Source organism: Marmota marmota, unplaced genomic scaffold, assembly GCF_001458135.2.
Source record: "Marmota marmota marmota unplaced genomic scaffold, marMar, whole genome shotgun sequence".
In the NCBI taxonomy this organism is placed as follows: Eukaryota; Metazoa; Chordata; class Mammalia; order Rodentia; family Sciuridae; genus Marmota; species Marmota marmota.
In genome coordinates, this window is record NW_026000249.1 from 11101912 (window position 1) to 11124117 (window position 22206).

General features: G+C 39.6%; 1 protein-coding gene across 1 annotated transcript in view; it reads left to right on the forward strand.

Annotated features, from left to right (window-relative positions):
* Positions 1-21192: 21192 nt before the first annotated feature.
* The window catches only part of Mbtps2 (membrane bound transcription factor peptidase, site 2), a 36911-nt gene continuing 35897 nt past the window's right edge, over positions 21193-22206 (forward strand). Inside the window, exon 1 of the mRNA XM_015488077.2 lies at positions 21193-21403. Within this exon, the coding sequence (XP_015343563.1) occupies positions 21329-21403 (75 nt within the window). The 5' untranslated portion in view covers positions 21193-21328. The remainder of the gene's footprint in view (positions 21404-22206) is intronic.

Sequence of the window (22206 nt, forward strand, 5' to 3'; positions counted from 1 at the left end):
AGCACCACATAAAAAAATAAAATAAAGATATAAAGCAATTTAAAAAAAACCAATAAATTCCCTGTTGCAAATCATGCCCTCAAGTTACCTGGGAAAGTCAGGACAAATTTTAAAAGGATCTGACTTTATACAAGAAGAAATGCAGAAAACAAAAATAAGTATATGCGCAAGTCTAAATGCTGTAACAGGATAACTGGGCCTTTGGGGAAGATGGAAACCATTTGGCACCTTCAGTAGTGATTTCCGTTCTAATAGTTGGTAAGGATGGATTTTCCAGGGCATTCGTGCAGTTCATTAAATATGTTATTATGTTGGCTCATGTTTCTCTTTCAATTTAAAAATCCAGCTCCTAGAAAACATTTGCCTGAAATGAGTCCAAATAGTTTAGGCCTCAGAAGCAAATCCATTTTAACTAATAAAAGACTAATTTTCTAAATAAAGCAAGATGGTTTTTCTTAAATGAAAATCTAATTGTGAAATCCTATATCCTTAAATCTAGCAAATTACTAGCATAGACATTTCTAAGTCTATGTAACTTGGATCAGATTTCTCATCATCAGAAAAAAAGAATAATTTCTCTACATCAGAATTCAAAATGAGCTGGAAGAATACAGGCCTCATCTGGCAATTACCTCTTGAAGTAAACAAATCCATATGCTGAGGCCCTGGAAGATTTGGGTGTCTTCCATTATTTTTCCCACCCCCCAACACCCCACCCCATCCCACACCATCCACCAGCCTATCACTTTCCAATTCTTAGCCAGGCCTTCTTGCCTGCCCTTTAGTGGGGACTAGGAATGGTTCCTGTCTTTAATGAGATTTTCTTCCTCAAATTCCAGACACAAAATATTGTTCATATTTTCATGCAGAGCAGCTAGTCAGGTGTGACTGATCAACTCTCTCAGCCCTCCAGCCAGAATTGCATAAATTGACACACTCTTAAAAAATTAGCATGTAACATCTGGGTCTCTTTTCACTCATAAATGAATCGATTAAGAATTAGTCTTCTGGCCATAAACAAATAACTTGAAGCACTGTATCCCATAAGGGCATATTCTGCCACTCCCTCCTGGGGGCACTGCCTTTGTCCCTTCGCATCCAATCAGCCTTAAGAGCTGATCATTATTCAGGATGCATCCTTTAAGTTGTTGCAAGAATTAGCATCCCAGTTCTGTCTTTTTAAATAGAGCCAGGGGTAAATTGTTTCTTCAAACTACTATAGTAACCTGTAGGCTATCTTGCAATATGGTATTTAGATGACAAAAGCCTAACAAAGGGGAGATTTGTGTAATGAAAATAAATAACACAGCAGAACAGACTTTGAAAAATGTCAAGGCTGTACACATTATTTTATTGCCATTAAACTTGAGGGCATGTCTATATCCTAGACTTCTCAAAGTAAATTCCTTTGAGCAGATTCTGAAACCAAACTGTATTCACAGTTGTTAATTCTCATTCATGTATACATTCATTAAAAAAAAAAAACAATATGAGGGGGCTGGGGTTGTGGCTCAGTGATAGAGCACTTGCCTGGCACAGGTGAGGTATATCCTCAGCACCACACAAAAATAAATAAATAAACAAAATAAATGTCCATCTACAACTAAAAAAAATGAGTACTTCCTATATGCAAAGTTGTATATTAGGTGCTGGAGACAGTATGGGAAAATAGTATCACATTCTCAACCTCAGGAAGGTCATAGTCTAGCAGAAAAGATAGTCAATTAAATAAGAACAAACATGTGTTGTTGTAACAGTGGTCTACCTCATGCTTTGTATATAATCCTTACTGCTTTGCCACCAAGGCTCATTTTAAAAGAGATAGTTTTTTTGGTTTTTTGTTTTTATTTTTCTCTTCTCCCTCTCCCCATCCCTAAGCTGGGGAAAACAGGATTACCTTTCTTACCCATCCTAGGCTGAGTTATGAGTCCATAGGATGTAAGTAATTCAGACTTTAGAGATGGCACAAGCAGATCTAAGAAACAGCTATCTCCCAAATTAACAAATCAATCACAGTTCCGCTTACAGGGATCACCTGAAATGGAGCCTTTGAATCACCTCTTTAAAAACTCTCTGTTCTCTTTTATAAGGCCCTTGCTTGGCATCTGGATGACCATCTTAAGTGACAGCCACCATTTTAAGGAAAAAGTTTCGCTTTTCCGTCTGAGAAAGGTTCCTGACTCCCTGGTACCAACCCAACCCTTAACCACTAGCATTAGGACCAGCCCAGCTCTGATTCCTAAGCCTCCCCCATATAAGTCCCAGAACTCAAGCCTGTTTTGCCTCTCTCTTCTATAGAGAGATGGCCTTTATTTGTCACCTCTGAGAAAATAAACTCTTGTGTGTATCTCTGCCTGGTCTCCATTTTTCATTTCTCACTTACCTGTCTCTCCTTCCTCACTTTCCCTTCACCCATGATGGGCAGAATCACAGCTTCTGGGACAAGAGTTCCCAGTGTTTCTCCTTTGCTTACAAAGCTATAAAACTTCTTTTTTCCTTTTTCTCAAAACCATTCTCTCATTATTGGATTGGCCTAGGGACAAGGACTGAGCTTTCAGTAACATTGAGATAAAGAATCAGATGAAATCCAGTGCCAGAGCTTTCACAATGAAGAAAAGGAGGAGCACCTACTGCATTCCTCTGCAGGAGATGACAATTTTCAAAATATTGACCAGGAGGGGTGTATAATCTGTAGTGAGTGGGAGCAGGAAGAGAGAGATGGAGAAGGTAGAGAGAAGAGTGGGCTGGGACAAGGCAACAACATGTATGTGTAAGGAAAGAAGCCAATGATGTAAATAAAGAGAGAGGAGAGGTGGCTCAAAAGTAACACAGGTTTATTCCAGTCAAACCTGTGCAGGGAGGCCCCAGTGGAGACTCTGACCTATCTTCTGCTTACAGCCTAGTTTAGATATAGGGGAGTGAGGTGGGGGGTGAGAATTTTTGTGGTTAGGCCATTGCTAGGGGGTTGTCAGAGAAGGGTTCTTGTGGTGTCAACTTTATAAGGAACTAGGTGTTTTCAGAATTTCAGTCCCAGATAATAATTTCCTTTATTATGATAATAGAGTGTTTGGGGTTTCTTTGCATGATGCTGGAATATTGTCTGGGGTTTAAGGTCAGGCTGAGTCAGTGACCCTGAGGCAACTCTTGTTCTAAGATGTTTCAAAACGGCTTTGTCTATGTCATACCTATGTCATACTTGAAAGCTTGAGAATGAGAACCAGCATGTTCCATTATTGGAATTGCAAGAGCAATAGGAGAATATATACACAATGGAATATTACTCAGCAATAAAAGAGAATAAAATTTTGGCATTTGCAATTAAATGGATGGAGTTAGAGAATATCATGCTAAGTATGCCTACCAAAGGCCAAATGTTTTCTCTGATAAGTGGGTGCTAATCCATAATGGGTGCAGCATGGGATGAGTGGAGGAAATTTGGATGGGGCAAAGGGGAGTGGAGGGGAGGCATGGGGGTAGGAATGATGGTGGAATGGGCTGGTCATCATTACCCTAGGTACATGTATGATTGCACGAATGGTGTCACCCTATTTTGGGTACAATCAGAGAAGTCAAAAATTCTGCTCCATTTGTGTACAATGAATCAAAGAGCATTTTGCTGTCATGTATAACTGGTTAGAACAAGTAAAAAAGTAAATAAATTTTTTTTTTAAAAAAAGAGAAGCAGGAGAATAGAGTGAGGAGAAGGCAGTTAGGGGGAGATATTGCAAGAGAAGAAAATGGAAGAAATGAGAGAAAAGCAGATTGTGAGAAGTGGAGTAAATTGAATTATGATAGTCTCCCCTTATCCCCATCTTTTGTTTTCTGAGGTTCCAGTTACCTACTACAGTATTTTGAAAAAGACAGAGCAACCATACTCTCATAACTTTTGTTATGATATATTATTATAATTGATGTTTTATTATCGGTTATTACTATGAATCTCTTCCTATGCCTAATTTAGAAATTAAACTTTATCATGGGCATGTATGTATAAGAAAAAGCACAGTATATATATGGTTTTGTTTCAGGCATTCTCTGGTGGGGGTAAGAGGGTGAAGGTCTTGGAATGTATACCCAGCAGATAAGTAGATAAGAAGGGGACTACTAGATTATTTCCAATTTGTTATGGTTTACATGTGTTGTCTTCAGCTCATGTTTGAGACAATGCAAGGTTCCGAGCAGAAATGATTGGGTTATAAGATTCTTAACTTAATCCTCTGATAGGGATTAACTGAGTGGTAATTGAAGTGGTGGAGTGTGGCTGGAGGAGGTGGGAATTAGGGCGTGGCTTTGGCGTATATATTTGTATCTGGCAAGTGGAAACCTCTCTCTCTCTCTGCTTCTTAATCATCATATGAGCTGCTTCCCTCTGCCACATTCTTCTGCCATGATGTTCTGCCTCACCTTGAGCTCTAAGGAATGGAGCAGACCTTCTATGGACTAAAAACCTCTGAAACTGTGAACCCTCAAATAAACTTTTCCTCCTCTACAATTGTTCTGGTCAGATCTTTAAGTCACAGCAGCAGAAAAAGCTAACTAAAACACAATTCTTCACTCCCTTCATGTTACAAAGCTGTAGTTCCCTGTTCTTGCCCATGGCCTCCTGATGGTCAGAGTGTTGCTGAAAGCTCTGTCCTTGTCCCCAATGCCAATCCAATAAAAATGACATGGTTTTGAGAGAAAGGATAAAGAAGATTTATTGCTTTGCTAGCAAAGGAGAAACACAGGGGACTCCTATCCCAGAGGCTGTGATTATTCCCATCAGCAGGAACAAGGGGCTTTTTTAATGAGGTGATTCATAGGCTGCATTCCACTGTTCTCTGTTGGAGTTGTAATTCACTTGTTAATTTGGGAGATAGTCATTTCTGAGATCTTCTGGTACCTTCCACAAAGTCTAGATTACTTTGTTCCTATGGTGGGAATGTACTCAAGGACAGATAACTTTGCCTAGGATGGGGAAGAAAGGTTATCCTGTTTCCCCTGAGATTAGAGAGGTGTGTGGGGGGGAGATTAGGGAGGAGAAGGGAGAGAGGAAGAGAAAGAAATATGTCCATTTTAAAAATAAATTGCAATGACAGAACAGCAAGGGTTATATTCAAGGCATAAAGTGGACCACTGTTACAAGAGTGTACTTCCTTGCCCCTTATTTTGGATTTAGCAACATAACTTGCACTAGTCAATGAAATGTTAGCACAGAAGACCAGTAGAAGCCATGAATTAGCTTGTGTGGTTTAGCTTCCTTTCTGCACCCCTGTGAGCTTCTATGATAAGAATATACTTCAGGTAGCTGCTGTCATTTTACCCTAGGCCCTAGAGTGAATATTCATGGCTTAGACCTAAACCAACCAGAACCCAGGGGTCATATGCAGCTGGACCTTGCTTCAATCAGCCCACTGACCTGAAAGAATGAGGTAAATATTCATTTTTTTAGTTATTAAGATTATGGGGTATTATGTAACAGAAACTGAAATGCAAAACCATGACAAAATTTTAAACAGGGGAGTGCCATGGGCATAGTTGCATTTCAGGATGCTCCCCAGCTCCACTATAGAGAACAGATTGAAGCTGAGAAGACCAGTTGGAGGAGGTGCAGAGACCAATTAGAAGATGACTTTGATAATCTGGTAAGAAATAATGGTGGCTTTGTCAAGGGTGTCAGTGGCAAGTGATGGAAATAAACATGTATTCCTGTTTACTATTCCTTTAGTGCAGTATTCATTTTTTGTGTTTTTTTTCTTTTTAATATGAAGTCTATTTTCCTCTAGAATCAAGATAAGCACAATCTCTCTAAGCCATCAGACCGCAACAGTTTCTTTAGTCATCTAGTCCATCTTCATTTGTTCATTCATGCATTCGTTCTATTGTTATTGTTATTTATTAAATGCCTGCCATATGTCAGAATAATAAGATATGACATCCCAGCTATCCAAAGCCCACAGCCCAGGAAAGAGAGACAGACACATAAATGAATAATTGCAATAATATGTGATAAAGATTGTAATAAAAGTGAGAATAGCTGGGTTTGTTGTCCCACACCTGTAATCCCAGTGGCTCGGGAGGCTGAGGCAGGATGATTACAAATTCAAAGCTAGCCTCAGCAAAAGCAAAGTGCTAAGCAACTCAATGAGACTCTGTCTCCAAATAAAATACAAAATAGGGATGGGGATGTGACTCAGTGGTAAAATGCCCCTGAGTTCAATCCCTGGTACCAAAAAAAAAAAAAAAAAGTGAGAATAAACCCTAGAGGAACATAAAGGAGAACGTCGTTGTTTTAGTCAGCTTTTTCACTAAGACCAAAAGACCTGACGAGAACAATTAGAGGAATAAAAGTGTATTGGGGAGCTCACAGTTTCAGAGGTCTTAGTCCATAGATGACTGATTCCATTTTGAGGGCCTGAGGTGAGGCAGAACATCAGGAAAGAAGTTTGTGATGGAAGAAAGCAGCTGGAACATCTCACCAGGAATCATAGAGATTCCCTTCAATATGGACAAAATATATACCCCAAAGGCATGTCCCTCAATGACCCACTTCCTCCATTTATATCCTACCAGGCTACTGTTACCACCTGGTTAATTCCTATCAGAGGATTAATGTACTGATTAGGTTAAGGATGTCATAACCCAATCATTTTACCTCTAAGATTTCTTGCAATTGTCTTGCACATGAGCTTTTGGGGGACACCTCATATCCAAACCATAACAATAATCCTCTATTTAATGTTCCCAGAGATATTTATATTCCTTTATGTGGGCAGAGGTCTTTGCTTTATTCACTGATCTATCCCAAGTACCTAAAAGAAAAAGCCTAGCACCCAGCAGATACCTGGTAAATATTTGAGTTTTGTGCTTAGTTTCCTGAACTTTGGCTCAGATTTACCCTTCTGTCTCTTTCTGGTTGAACTGCCATAAAGGGAGTAAGTAGCATCCTGCTAGCCCCTCTGGCTGTATACCTATCTACAGACAGGAATCCTATGCAATGAAATGATACCCAGGTTCCCAGTACACACACACACACACACACACACACACACACACACACACATACATTCAGTCATGTATTTACATCTGTTTTTCCCCATTTATGTTTTAGTTGTAGCTGGACACAATACCTTTATTTTATTTATTTATTTTTTATGTGGTGCTGAGGATCAAACCCAGGGCCTTGCACATGCTTGGCAATCGATCTACTGTTGAGCCACAACCCCAGCCCCAGTGACCAGTAGTTTTGTGCAGCAGAAAGTATAAGATGAAGACTAAGGCATTGCATTGAGCCACTACGAGGTTGTTACTGACATTTTCTTTTAATATACTGGGGATCAAACGCAGGGGTACTCAACCACTGAGCTACATCCCACCCCTTTTCTTTTTTCTTTTTTATTTTTGAGACAAAGTCTCACTACATTGCTTAAGGCCTCACCAAGTTGCTGAGGCTGGCTTTGAAGTTATGATCCTCTTCCTCCCAGGCTGCTGGATTATAGTATGTGCCACCATACCTGGCTGACTCTTTTTTTTTAGTTGTAGATGAATACAATACCTTTATTTTATTTTGTTTTGTTTTTTTATGTGGTGCTGAGGATCAAACACAGTGCCTCACACATGCTAGGCAAGCACTCTACCAGCAGCTACAACCCCAGCCCCTATTTATTTATTTTTATGTGGTCCTAAGGATCTAACCCAGTGCCTCACATGTGCTAGGCAAGCACTCTACCACTGAGCTACAACCCCAGCACCTGCTATTGACTTTTTTCTCTGGTGGGGGTTACCAGGGATTGAACTCAGGGGCACTCGACCACTGAGACACATCCCCAGCCCTATTTTGTACTTTATTTAGAGGCAGGGACTCACCGAGTTGTTTAATGCCTCACTGTTTGCTGAGGCTGACTTTCAACTCATGATCCTCCCTCCTGCCTCAGCCTCCCGAGCCACTGGGATTACAGGCCTACACCACCATGCCTGGTCTGCTGTTGACTTTTGATAGCAGTTTTGATTTAGTGTTATTTAGGTTAAGAAACCACGCTGCAAGCACAAGCTTCCTCATCCTGCTTTTTCAGTGTGGATTAGAATATGCCCCAGATGCACTGTAGATGTGAGGAGGAAGGCACAAAGCCAGAGGGCCTAGCAAGATGCTACTCCTTTCATAACATTGAGACAGGAACCAAGAACAGGTAGTCAGCATAGATAGGTAGCATAGAAAGATGAGGGCTGATTATCAAAGAAAAAAAAGAAATAAGCTGCTAATAACTAACCTCCAGGGATTGAGCTTCCCCCCACCCCATAGGTTGCTATCACCTCCTATCTATGGCACTGCCCAGCACAAGGGATTACCCCTAGGCTGCTTCTTCCTGCCCTTAGGCATGTACACAAAGAAGAAAGAAAAGGTGTGTGGGGGGAGTTCTTGGGGTCTATTAAAAAGGCAAGACTCACCCCTTCATGTGGGCACTGAGCTCTGTGACCCCTTCTCTCCAGAGAAGTCTCTGTCTCTCTCAAATAAAACTTGATTTCTACACTTGCCTCAGCATTCCTCAGGCATTTAATCTTCATCATCAAGCTAAGGAGGGTTGGATCCTGATTTCCAAAACTGGTATCAACATTTACCTTGAAATCACCCTGGTCTAAGTCTGATCCTTGGTTGCTAAAGTCATTGAACTTTAGCTCAGAGATCTTGATTCACACTAAACAGCAGGGACTAAATGATATGCATCAATACACTTCATGATAAACTTTTACTGAGAATTATAATGGTCATATGTGCTTTTCTATTCTTATCTGTCTAACCAGTACATTTTTTTTCTTTAGACAAACTATAGGGAATGTATAATTATCTGAAGGTAGCTTGAGGCTTATGGAATTAGAGCAAAGAAAGAGGACTTCAATGTTAAAATGAAATCAGGTTTTATTATCCTGACATAGTTTCAGGATTTGAAGTGTCAGACATTTTGGATATTTATTGAGACTCACAGAGGACCCTCTCCCCAGGACAGTGAATAGATAAGGGATTGCCCATGTCTACCTACCTACCTTGCTGGCCAATCTTTGTTTATGATTGACACTTGGGTTTCCAAGAAGTCTCCCTAGGAGAATACATCAAGACCATGGGGGCCCTTGTATGTGGAATGATTCAATAGGAAACGGTTGAAAAGGCAAATGTTTTTAAAAATCAGCAAGTGAAGTAGTGCTAAATAAATTAAAATGTGACTGACTTTTTTTTTTTTGGTACCAGGGATTGAACTCAGGAACACTTAACCACTGAATCACAACCCTAGCCCTATAGTATTAAGTATTTGTACACCAGGCTGGGGCTGTAGCTCAGTGGTAGAGTGCTTGCCTAGCATGTGTGAGGCACTGGGTTTGATCCTCAGCACCATATAAAAAATAAATAAATAAAACAAAGGCATGCTGTCCATCTACAACTATTAAAAACATTTAAAAAAATGTCCGCACACCAATTTTAATTTGGGATCATACCTTCATGACAAAAGATGAAGAAAACTTTCACAACTATTTGAATAGTCTTTGGTCTTTTAATGAAACATGAAGTAATAAATCATTGTGTCAGGTGTGAGATATCTTTATATCTCCCCAAACTCACCCCTAGCTGACTAAACAGTCTCAAGATAAAATTACACAGCCCTGAATAAAATGTAAGCACAAACATGTAAAAAACATCACCATAGATCACCATTCTTGTCAAAGTTAGCCTGTATGCATCTATCCCTGCATTTACTGCTATACATGTAACATGTATACATGGGACACAATAGAGGTTTTAGATGGGGAGTGTTATGTTTTAGATATGAGGTGTCCCCGCAAAGCTCCTGTGTTAATGCAGGAGATAAAATTATTAGAATACAAGAGCTATAACCTATTCAGTGGATTGATTCATGTGATGGTTTAATAATTTGAATGGATTACTTGGTGGTAACTGTATGCAAGTGGGGTATGTGTGAAGGAAGTATGTATTTGAGGGTCCCTCACTCCTTGTGCTCTCTCTGCTTCCTGGCTACCATGAGGTGAGCAGCTTTCCTCTGCCACACCCTTCCACCATGATGCTCTGCCTCATATTGGGCCCAGAGTCAAGGACTTGGCCTACCATGGACTGAAACTCTGAAACCATGAGTCCCAAATAAACTGTTATTTCTATGTTCTGGACAAGTATTATGGTCACAGTGACAAAAAGCTGACATACACGGGGTTACTTCAGAATAACCTGGTATGATGAAGGTGATTGTCTCTTGCAACTTTCTATATCCTAATCAGAAGGAGAAGTCCTTTCACATTTATTTAAAATTCTTAGTTTGGTTTTTAGTATTTCTAGCAAAATTGGTTTCCAGTTTGTTGTTTTTCTTTTGCGGTATCTGTCTTCTTCAGCAAAAGCAAGGTGCTAAGCAACTCAGTGAGACCCTGTCTCTAAATCAAATAGAAAATAAAGCTGGGGATGTGGCTCAGGGGTTGAGTGCCCCTGAGTTCAATCCCCACTACCAAAAAAGAAAAAAAGAAAAAAGAAAGAATGGGATCCTAATTAGAATAAATTATAATCCATGTATGTATCATATGTCAAAATACACTATACTGTCTTGTATATCTACAAAGAACAAATAAAAATAGATGTTTGCCTTATTTTATCCAGCAGTTCTGTGTGTTCTGATGTGTGTCTTCACTTAAGAACCACTGCAACAGAAAATAACAAGCCTACCTCATTATGTTGTGCAAGAAGACTTTTTATTTTGCTGGAAAGTAATCTTTTGAAATACTATTTTTCAAAAGAAATGAAACCTTTATTGACAAGTACTTTAAAGATAGAATACTTTTGCTACAGCCTTTTGATGGTTAGATATTTTTATAGCTAATTGAATATAGAAGATTTTGATGGAATCGTGTATTATTATTATATAGTGGACAATTCCATTTTGCCAAAGAATAAGAAAAAGTAGATATTTACATCATGTTTCCTGCATGGAAAAATTCCCTTGGCCAAAGTTTTTCTGAGCTCTGAAATAATTTTTAAATTTTTGCATCGTTTTGATTTGACTTGTCAATATACTGAAACCCAGTATCATTGCATTTAACCTTTGGCAGTTTTTAAAAAGCTAAATGGATAATAATCCAGTAATTTTAATGCTGTCACTGCTAATATAACTAAAAAAGTAAATAAAAAATTGCCAGGACCACGTATAGCTGCTATCTGGTTTTCAGTTCTTACCAAAACCCATTAAACCCAAATGGATAAAATGTCCATTGTGAATATGTACAGAATATTGGACAAGATTATCACAGAAAGTATGCTAAAGTTTGAATGATCTTTTTTCCTCTCCAAAACTCATTTTGGAATTTATTTGCCATTGTGGCAGTGTTAGCCCGTGGAAACTTTGGGAGGTGATTGCTCTGTGAGGGATTTGGTCTTATGGGTGGGATTAATGCCATTTTAAAACAGTGAGTTCCACCCCGTCTTGCTCTGCCTTCCGCCACATGAGGATGCAGCAAGAAGGCCCTCACCATATGCCAGCAACTTGGCCTTAGACTTCCCAGCCATAAGGACTGTGAGAAAGTAAATTTCTGCTGTTTATAAATTATCCACTCTGTGGTACTCTGTTTTGGCAGCACAAAATGGCCTAAGACAAAGCGTGAGCTAAAGTTTTCAAATGATCTATCAGCTTTAATGTTGACACATTGAATGCTTTCTGCAAAATTAATTTAAAAAAAACAAAAAATTAAAACTTTAGTTTGAGTCCTAGGGGTGGTGGTGCATGTCTGTAATCCCAGTGATGCTGATGAAGAGAATCAATCAGAGCTGAGGCCTGTTTCCCCAGATGTGGAAGATTGAACACCCAAGAAACTCTGAGGCAAGCATAGAAAGCAAGGTTTATTTAAAGGATAGAACAGAGATAGACTTCTCCAAAGTGAAGGGGCCCCAGAGCTGGGAGGAGGAAGCAGGGGTGTCCTGCCCCTTTTATACATTTTAAATTCCTTGTTTTCATGCCCTTCTTCTTCCCTTATCTTGCTTACATGACTAGTTGACCAAAAGGTGGAAAAGAAGCCTTCCAAAGGGTGCCTCTGCCCAAGCAGCCAAGAAAGGAGGTATTTCATGAATAACTCCTACAACGCTCTGCAGGGAGGAACAATTCCCTGGAGGCAGGCAGGCTTGGCAACAGGTGGAGGAGGAGGGAGAAGGGCTCTGGAGGCATCAGCATTTTATTTACTTTCATTTTGAACTAGCCCCCATCTTCCCCAATCTGACTCAATCATTATTACCTACATAAACTGACTTTTGCCCCTGGCCTCACCAGCAACTCAGGAAGATGAGGCAGAAGGATCATAAGGATTTCAAGTTCAAAGTCAGCTTTGGCAATTTAGTGAGATCCTATCTCAAAATACAGAAAAAAAATTAAAGGGCTGGGGATATAGCTCACTGTAGAGCACCCCTGGGTTCAATCCCCAGCACCTCAAAAAACAAAAATATAGGTTTCTGCAAATTTCATTATCTTATTAGAAAATAAATGCGATTTTTTAGTTATTTTGTTTTAACAATTTGTATTACATATCTAACTATGTTTTTACCCCAACTGAACAAATTAAAAATCCAGCCCAGAGTGGTGGTGCACGCCTGTAATCTTAGTGGCTGGGGAGGCTGAGACAGGAGGATTTTGAGTTCAAAGCCAGCCTCAGCAAAAAGCAAGGTGCTAAGCAACTCAATGAGACCCTGCCTCTAAATAAATACAAAATAGGACTGGGGATGTGGCTCAGTGGTCGAGTGCCCCTGATCAATCCATGATACCCCCCCCAAAAAAAATCTATATTCTGGCTTTGCATGGTGGCACATGCCTGTAATCCCAGTGACCATGGAAGCTGATACAGGAGGATCACAAGTTCAAAGCCAGCCTCAGCAACTTAACAAGGCCCTGAACAATTTAGTGAGACCCTGTCTCAAAATAAAAAAAAAGTGGGGAGGCTGGGGATGTGGCATCACTGGTTCAATCCCTAGTACAAAAAAAAAAAAGAATTCCATATTCCGTATACCAAAAGAAGTGTTTTACAGGAGGAACTCACTTGTAACTTGCAGAAAACACTCTCTAACATTATCCACATTTTACAAATGAAAATGAATTTGCAAATTTGCACAACTTATATTGTAGTAGAGTTGCCATTTAAACCCAAGCCATTTAACTCTAGAGCCTGTGTGTTTTACAACAAAACTGTACTGGCTCTTAGAATTTAAAACTAAAAATCAAAACCATTCAAAGAACAAATACATCAGGAACATTCTAAGATCTCCCTCACTGTGTGGTCCTAGGAACAGCAGAAGTGACATCATCCCAGAAATTATTAGAAGTGCAGATTCTTCAGCCCCACCCAAGACCTACTGAATCAGAAATTCTGCAGATGGAGCTGCAGAGCTGTATTTTAACAAACCTTCCAGATGATTTGATGCACACTTAACTATCCAACAAAAAGGTTCATTCATTCAGTCTTTTGGCAGGTTTGCCAACCTCAGTCTTTACTGAACCACATTTCTTTTAGAAGACATTCTTCTATCTTTGTAGAATAAAGTTTGATCTTTGGGAACACAGGGATTGCACTGGACACAGTGGTGCACACCTGTAGTTCCAGCTACTCAGGAGGCTGAGGCATGAGGATCACTTAGGTGAAGAAATTTGGGAAGAGCCTTTACAACATAGCAGGACTCCATTTCCAACAACAAACAGAACACAGGGATATGTGCTTGCTTCAAAGCTGAACTGGAACTGCAAACACCTAAACCCTCAGGGCTCCTAAGGATTTCCCTAATAATTTCCAAGGTTTCATGGACCCAGTCCATACATAGAATCCTGAATACTGAAGGAGAGTTTAACAACCAAAATAACTTAAGATAATTTCTGACCTCTGCTTGTGAACTTCAAAAAATACTCAAGGTCGCTAAAATTAAAGGACTGAAAATTTCAAGTGTAGGCAAGAATATGGCGTAACTGGAATTCTTTTGCCTTGCTCCTGGGAATATACATGGGTACCTCTACTCTAGAAAACTTCCTGAGGACAAATGTTAAAAATACAGATTTGCCCAGGAATTCTACCCAGAACCTATGGTCAAAAATGAGTGCTTATGTTTATCAGCACATATAAAGAAGTGCTCATAGCGCTATTATTCATAATAGCCAACTGCTAGAACACCCAACCATCCATCAACTACAGATGACTATTTTGTGAAATACTACACAGTGCTTTAAAAAATAACTTATTTGTGGCACTTGGGATTAAACTCAGGGGTGCTCTACCAGTGAGCTAGATTCTCAGCCCTTTTTGTTGTATTTTGAGACAGGTTTTCACTGAGTTGCCTCACATTTATGATTCTCCTGCCTCAGCCTCCCGGGTAGCTGGGATTACAGGCATGCACCACCGCACCCAGCTAAAAAAGAATCAAACAAACAAAACAACTTTTGCTACATAGAAAATATTGCTCAATATTACACTTATAAAGTTGAGTGAAAGAAATCAGACGCAAGAGTTCATACTGTATGGTTACATTTATATGAAGTTAAAAAACAGACAAAAACTAATCTGTGATGATAGAAATCAGATCCTTTTCTCTTGCTCACAGCCTCTCAGGTCCACCTCTAGTTCATCATGAAAGATGCAAAATAAGATGGCAAAGAAAAAATTCTCTGTACTATGGAGAAAGAGAGTGTGCTCAGCCATTATCTTGTCCTCTCTCCTATCATACATCCTGTTATGAAGTTCATGAATTTTCCTAGGGAAAAAGTACTACTGTGTAGATAATTTTTTAATGATAATGTATACCAGTAAACAATAAACCCTTCACCTAAAATGTAGTAAGCTTTTGACTTGGTTTTCTTGGCAATATCTATAAGCCTATACCAGGTATTCCATTCAGAATCTTTTCTGCTAAAGATCACAAAGGTAAAAATTGGAAAGCAAGCTGGTATCTGGAAAATTATAGGAGAACCAAATTGCAGTTTCTTAAATATGAATTTGAGCAGCACATCTCAGCTATTTAAAAAATTATTTTATTTTATTTACATAGCATTTGCACATCTCAACTTTAAAAGGCACCGGTCACAGGCACAGAGTAGAGCAGTAACCAGTAGTATTTTCCTGGTGTAATTCCATGATGTTAAATTTATGATCTTTAACCATCTTCACATGGGGCCTGAGAGTATCTGAGTTTTTGTTTTTGTTTTTGTAGGAGGGATTAAACCCAGGGGTGCTTAACCATTGGTCCACATCCCCAGCCCTTTTTCATATTTTATTCAGAGACAGGGTCTCCCTGAATTGCTTAGGTCCTTACTAAATTGCTGAGGCTGGTTTAGAAGATTCTATCCTCTTGCGTCAGCTTCCTAAACCTCTGGGATTACAGGCATGCACCAATACACCCGGTTTATCTTGCGTTCTGAAGATACAGTCTCAAAGACCTGCAGAAACTCTTACCATAAGCTAGGCATGGTAGTGCAGGCCTGTAATTCCAGAGATTCTGGTAGGCTGAGACAGGAGGATCACAAGTTTAAAACCAGCCTCAGTAACTTTGTGAATGTCCTAAGCAAGACCCTGTCTCAAAATAGAAAAAAGGGACTAGGGATATGGTTCAGTGGTTAAGCACCCTGGGTTCAATCCCTGGAGTTGAGGGGGAGGAAACAGGTCCTAGGAAGCTTCCAGGAGCTATGAGAAGGAAGAATGGGGAGTTGCAGTTTAATGGGTAGAGTTTCTTTTGGAAAAATAAAAAAAAAAATTGGAAATACGTAGTGATGATAGTTATACAGCATTGTGAATGTACTTAATGCTACTGAATTGTACACTTAAAATGGTTAAAATGCTAACTTTAATGTTATGTATATTTACCCACACTTTAAAAAATACCAAGTACACAAAGACTTCCATTCCCTGCAATATCCTGGGGGAAAAAACAAAAACAAAAACCCTACAAGTACAAAAAAGAAAAAAAAAATAGGCAGGCTCACTGGTGCACGCCTATAATCCCAGTGGCTCCAGATGGATATGTACCAAAAACAAAACAAAAAATTTGTATGTTTTTTTTTTGTACTGGGGGTTGAACTCTGGGGCACTCTACAACTGAGCTACATCCCCAGGCCTTTTTTTTTTTTTTCAGAGAGAGTGAGAGACAGAGAGAGAATTTTTTTTTTAATATTTATTTTTTAGTTTTCGGCGGGCACAACATCTTTATTTGTATGTGGTGCGAACCCGGGCCGCACGGATGCCGGGCAAGCGCGCTACCGCTTGAGCTACATCCCCAGCCCCCCCAGGCCTTTTTATCTTGAGATAGAGTTTCCCTAAATTGCCAAGGCTGGCCTCAAACTTAAAATCTTCCTTCCTCAGCCTCCTGAATAGAAGTAGTCAGCATTAAAGGAATATGCCACCCCACTAGGCAATCTTTGTTGTTTAAAGCCACTAGATTTTAGGGTTTGTTTCCAAAGCATATCCTGGCTTATCCTGATGGGTGCAATTCGGTGTTATAAATGTAGAATCTAATGACCCCAGAAACAATCTGTCAGCTTACAACTGATGAGAAATCAACATTCCTAAATGTAATGTCAAACTTAAATTTTTTGAATATTAACATTTTAAAATCAATAAATAAGAGTTATATATTTTGATCATGCACAGCATACAGTTATGAAATATGAATACATTATGCAGGGCTGGGGTGGTGGCTCAGCGGTAGAGTGATCCCCTTACACGTTTGAGACCTGGGTTCGATCCTCAGCACCACATAAAAATAAATAAGTGAAATAAAGGTATGTGTCCAACTACAACTAAAAAATAAATATTTTTTAAAAATACATTATGTAGTGGCTAATTGAATACTAACATTTTCAATTAAAATTATAGTAAGATTTTTAATTTTTATATTTCACATATTCTTTTATCTTAGAAGTTTATTATAATATGGTGATATTGTGCTTCAGCCAGATATTGATTTGTAACATTCTGCCAAAATACATATTCAGAGCCCCTCTAAAAATTATTTACTAAATTAAAATGATATGAATAAAATCTTGGCTATGTATTCTTTATTTAAAATAGTAGTTACTTAACTGAAACCTGAAATGATTTGTGAATTAAGTCACGATTTTTTTTCTATGAAAAAATACCATGATTTTTAAGAAAAATTTGGAAGTTCTTTGTTACCATTGTACATCTTCTATCATGTCTGTTCTGCTGCCACCAGCTGGCTTCCAGTACTGCTAAACTCCAGTAACCAGCAGGATTCAATTCTGTGCTTTGTTTTGACCGCTGGGCTCCTGATGAGAACACCAACTCAGTTGAATAACTAAATTTTAGGTTGGGAACAGAAAAGCACAATCAACTCATTTCCTCCATATTTTAGGTTATCAGATAGCCACAAGGTAGCTGGTACTGGTCTCAGCAAGTAGTCCAGACAAAGCTTCTGGCTAACACAAGAGTAGCCATTTCAATCCTTAAATTAGTATTTTCTTCCCAGGGAAAAATATTATTAAATGTTAGAGTCTTGGGGCTGGGGCTGTAGCTCAGTGATAGAGTACTTGCCTAGCATGCATTAGACACTGGGTTCAATCCTTAGCACCACATAGCAAATAAGATAAAGGCATTCTGTCCATTTACAACAACATTTAAAAAAAAAAAAGTCTAAAATACCAAACAGAGGTCAATTCAAATACAACATTGCACTGATAGCTTTAGTGTAATTTTAGGCTTTAATAACTTCAAGAAGTATAAATTCTATGAATTTACACAAAACATCATTTGAAGGTAAAATTATTTCAATTTCATGATCACTTGGTTTTGTGAATTTTTGAACAGTAAATATATTTTAAATTTTTTGTTTCAGTCAATATTTGCCATCGTGTTGGGATATTAAAATTCAAAATTATTTGAAATTCACAAAATTAAGTAATGGAGCAGCTCAGGAGGCTGAGGCACGAGGATCACATGTTCAAAACCAGCCTCACAACAACAGGCACTAAGCAACTCAGGGAGACCCTGTCTCAAAAAAAAAAAAAAGGGCTGGGGATGTGGCTCAGTGGTCTAGGGCCCCTGAGTTCAATACCTGGTACCAAAAAAAAAGGGTGGGGGTGAGGTTGTGGCTCAGTGGTAGAATAGTTGCCCTGTACACATGAAGCGCTGTGTTCAAACCTCAGCACCACATAAAGTAAATCAATAAGTAAAATAAAGGTATTGTGTTTATGAAAAAAAATTAAGTAATGGAGATTTAAATGAGTTTCAAGGAAATTTAAATTAAGAAAATTTAAATGAGTTTCAAGTGATGTTTTTTCTAAGTGTTATCATTTCTACCTAAGAAGTTCTCAAAGTTTAAGACAGCACTAAGACCTTTGGGATACCTGTATGTGAAAATGTGGAGTGGGGGGGGGGACAAACATAAACTTTTATAATTTATACTCAGCTATGTTCAAAGAAAATTGACAGTAGAATGAGACGGACATGGGCTGGGGATGTGGCTCAAGAGGTAGCGCGCTCGCCTGGCATGTGTGCGGCCCGGGTTCGATCCTCAGCACCACATACAGACGAAAGATGTTGTGTCCGCTGATAACTGAAAAAATAAATATTAAAAAATTATCTCTCTCTCCTCTCTCTCTCTCTTTAAAAAAAAAAAGAGATGGACATCATTACCGTATAAAACACAAATGGTGTAACTCTACTTTGTGTACACCAATAAACATGGAAAAATGTGCTCTATTTATGTAATATGAATTGAATTGCATTCTGCTATCATATATAACAAATTGAAATAAATAAAATAAAAAAGAAAATTGAAACCATTTATAACAACATATACACACATATAAACAACAAGATGTAAAGCTGAGTCAAAAAAATTATGGAAGCTAGAGAGACATGTTTCTAAGTGACTGAAACATTAGGAAAAGTATGGGAGAATGATGCAAGTTAGTAACATTATCTGTAAAACAGTTTTCCTATATTATACTACATTTTCACTTTGAAGGGGGTTGAGGATGCATTTATATTTGGGATACTTGTCCTAAAGATAGTATTAAGACCTTGATATTTTTGTATTAACACTATTATTGCTGATGATGCTGTCACAGGAAAGCAAGGAGCTGGAAACTTCAAACCTTGATTCTTGTATTCCGACAAAAGAATTTTTTTAATGTTTACTTTTTATTTGTAGGTGGACACAACACCTTTTTTTAAATTTTATTTGGTGCTGAGGCTCAAACCCAGTGCCTCACACGTGCTAGGAAGCGCTCTCCCACTGAGCCACAACCTCAGCCCCTGATGAAATAAAATTTAAAGTCAAACCCCAAAAGTCATGCAAGAGAACTTTATTATAAGTGAAAGTTAAACCTAAGTAAAACCTAAGTAAGTCTCATACAGGGAGCACTCTGAAAATTTCTGAGTGGGCCATCTCTGAGCAGAGAACGGCAAGGAGACAATGCTGTCTACAAATTTATTACTGTTTGATGTTTACCAGGAAAACTGGGACCACCTTCTGTACTGTACCCCTTGCCAACCAGATGTTCAACTCCTACTTCACATGGGGTGGTGGAGTTTTCCACCTTAGTTGGTCCTCTCCAGAACTGTCATGGTGGCCATCCTATTTAGAGGGGCTTCATTTATAAGTCAATCCCATGTTAATATGGGTGCTAGGGTCAATAGCTGGTCAGAAGTTACCTTAGTGCCCTGCTAAAGGAATCTTCCTTCCCAGACAGATGGAGACACTTAGAGTTATAATTCCTAACTTCACATCAACCTCAGCGGAACCTGTCAAGTTAATTCCGTTAATCCTTTTCTCTTGCTGTGTTTCCCCATTAGCTCATTTGTTTCTGTTTATTGTCTACAAATTAAGTATAACCCTCCATTTCTTATCTACTTTGGAAGTAGTTTAAGAAGACCCTAAAGTAATTTAAAGAACACTCCTGACTTTGCCATGCATTTCACTTCTCTTTGCTAGCTACCATTTAACAATGCTTTTCCAGAAAAGGTGAAACAATTAACTTTGAAAGATAAACAATAAAAGAATGCAGTGGGGGGGCTAGGGTTGTGGCTCAGTGGTAGAGCACTCGCCTAGCACATGTGAGGCCCTGGGTTCGATTCTCAGCACCACATATAAATAAATAAAATAAACGTGTTGTGTCCACCTACAACTAAAATATAAATAAATAAATATTTATATATAATATATGCAGTGGGGCTGGGTAGAGTACTTGCAACCATGCGTGCGGCCCTGGGTCCCAGTGATAGAAGAAATTGCAGAAAAACACTTAATAAATATTAGTTTTCCTTCCCTCTAATAGAGATTGTCTAGTTCAGTGGTTCTCAACCTTGGCTCCACAGTGGAAAGACCCCTGAGTTTAAAAAGCACAGATCTTGGGTCCCACGGAGCTTTGGATTTAATTGGTCTGGGTTACAAAATGAGCATCCAGAATTTTAAAGCCCCCTGGTGATCCTAATGTGCAGCTGAGGTTGAGAAACACTGCTGTAGTTCAGTATATAATCAAGTATATGTCAATATAAAAATATGTGCAGATGTTCAGAGCTCCAATTTTTAACAGTAGCATCAATCTCAAATTTTATAATCAAAGAGGTTGGGGAAAATCAGTCAACAATCAACATTAATAAATCTCAAAAAATATGTCAAGCAAAATATGCCAGACATAAATGGTGTGATTCTATTTACATAAAGTTAAAAGAAAAGAAAACAGAACGGGGCGGGGGGAGGTTGGGGGAATCAACTGAGGAGGAACACTAGAGGGAAATTCCTGAGATGGAAATGTTCTACATTTTTGATTAGGGTATATGGAAATACACATTTATTAAAACTCATCGAAATGGACAATTGAGATCTGTGTGTATGATTTCGCCATATGTAAATTACAGTTCCGTAATAAGAATGAATAAGTAAACCTAATTAACTTAAATGTGGATACCTATGACCAGGTCGGGGAGGCAGCGATAATAATTACTTCAGATGATCCCCCAGATCTTACTAGATTAAAAGGAACTGCACACCCCAGATCAGAACCACTGAGAAGGCAGAGCACACAGCAGAGACGGGCAAAACCTAACAAATCTCCACAAGACTGGTAGTCGAAAACAAGGGGTTCCCAAGACAGCGGCGCCTAGTGTCACAAGAATATAATCCCCTACGCCATTTTCCGGTACTCGTAAGTGCGACGGTGTATCGGCACCGGAAGAATCCGGAGGGAAACGTCTCCACCGCCTTAAAGGAACCGCAGGTAACTTGGTTCCCGCGCGGATGTTGGAGCTGTAAGGCGCCCGGCGGTCGGCGGCTGCAGCTCTGAGGGAGGAGGAAGCCGGGGCTCATCTTCTCTCCGCTGCCGCCATGATTCCAGTGTCGCTGGTGGTGGTGGTGGTGGGCGGCTGGACTGCCGTCTACCTGACCGACTTGGTGCTGAAGGTGAGGGCCTCGGGCCTAAGACCCAAGCCGGTGGTGACCAGGGCCCGATCGCAAGGTTCTGTGTCGCCCGAGGCCTTTCTCTTCCCCTGCCAAGAGCCTTCGGGGCTAGAAGCCGCACCGCCGGTGCCCACGTGCGGCCTTTTGCGTGGCGCATCCGCCCGATGGAGTAAATAAAGCACGGCTGGCTGTGGGAGGGGTGTGGCGGCCCGCTCAGCTACCGCTGCCGCATTGCGGGTGACGGTCATCGCTGCCTTTGATCTTGCCGGGAAGGCGACAATGGTGGGCTAGGGGATGCGGGGCGGGTCTTGCTGGACCCCACAGCAGCAGTGTACCAGGGAGGAAAATAAAACATCTGTAGGAAAGGCTTTCTTTTCCCTCATTGTTTTAGGGTTACGACCCTCTAGAGACAATGGTATTGGAATGAATCTAAATCAAGTCATGATTGAAATCACTGATTTCAAACTCAGAGGTGCAGAGAGTCATCTTGGGGTTCCGGTTAAAAATGCAGATTCTGATTCAGCAGATCTGGGAAGGTTCCTAAGATTATGCATTTCTAATCCGTTCCTGAGTGCTACCGATGCAGCTGGTCCCCAGACCATTATTGAAAGTAGCACGCTCAAGTATCAAGGATTTAGATAACCAGTTTTCTATTATTCGAATTCTGATTTGCACCCTGCACCTTCTTCACACTAGCCACACACCCTCTGGGTGCATGGTCCATATTTGAGTTATTTGGGAATGGTAGCAAAAAATAGCAACAATTTTCTGACCACGTGCTTCAAGAACCTTTTCCAGTCGAATAT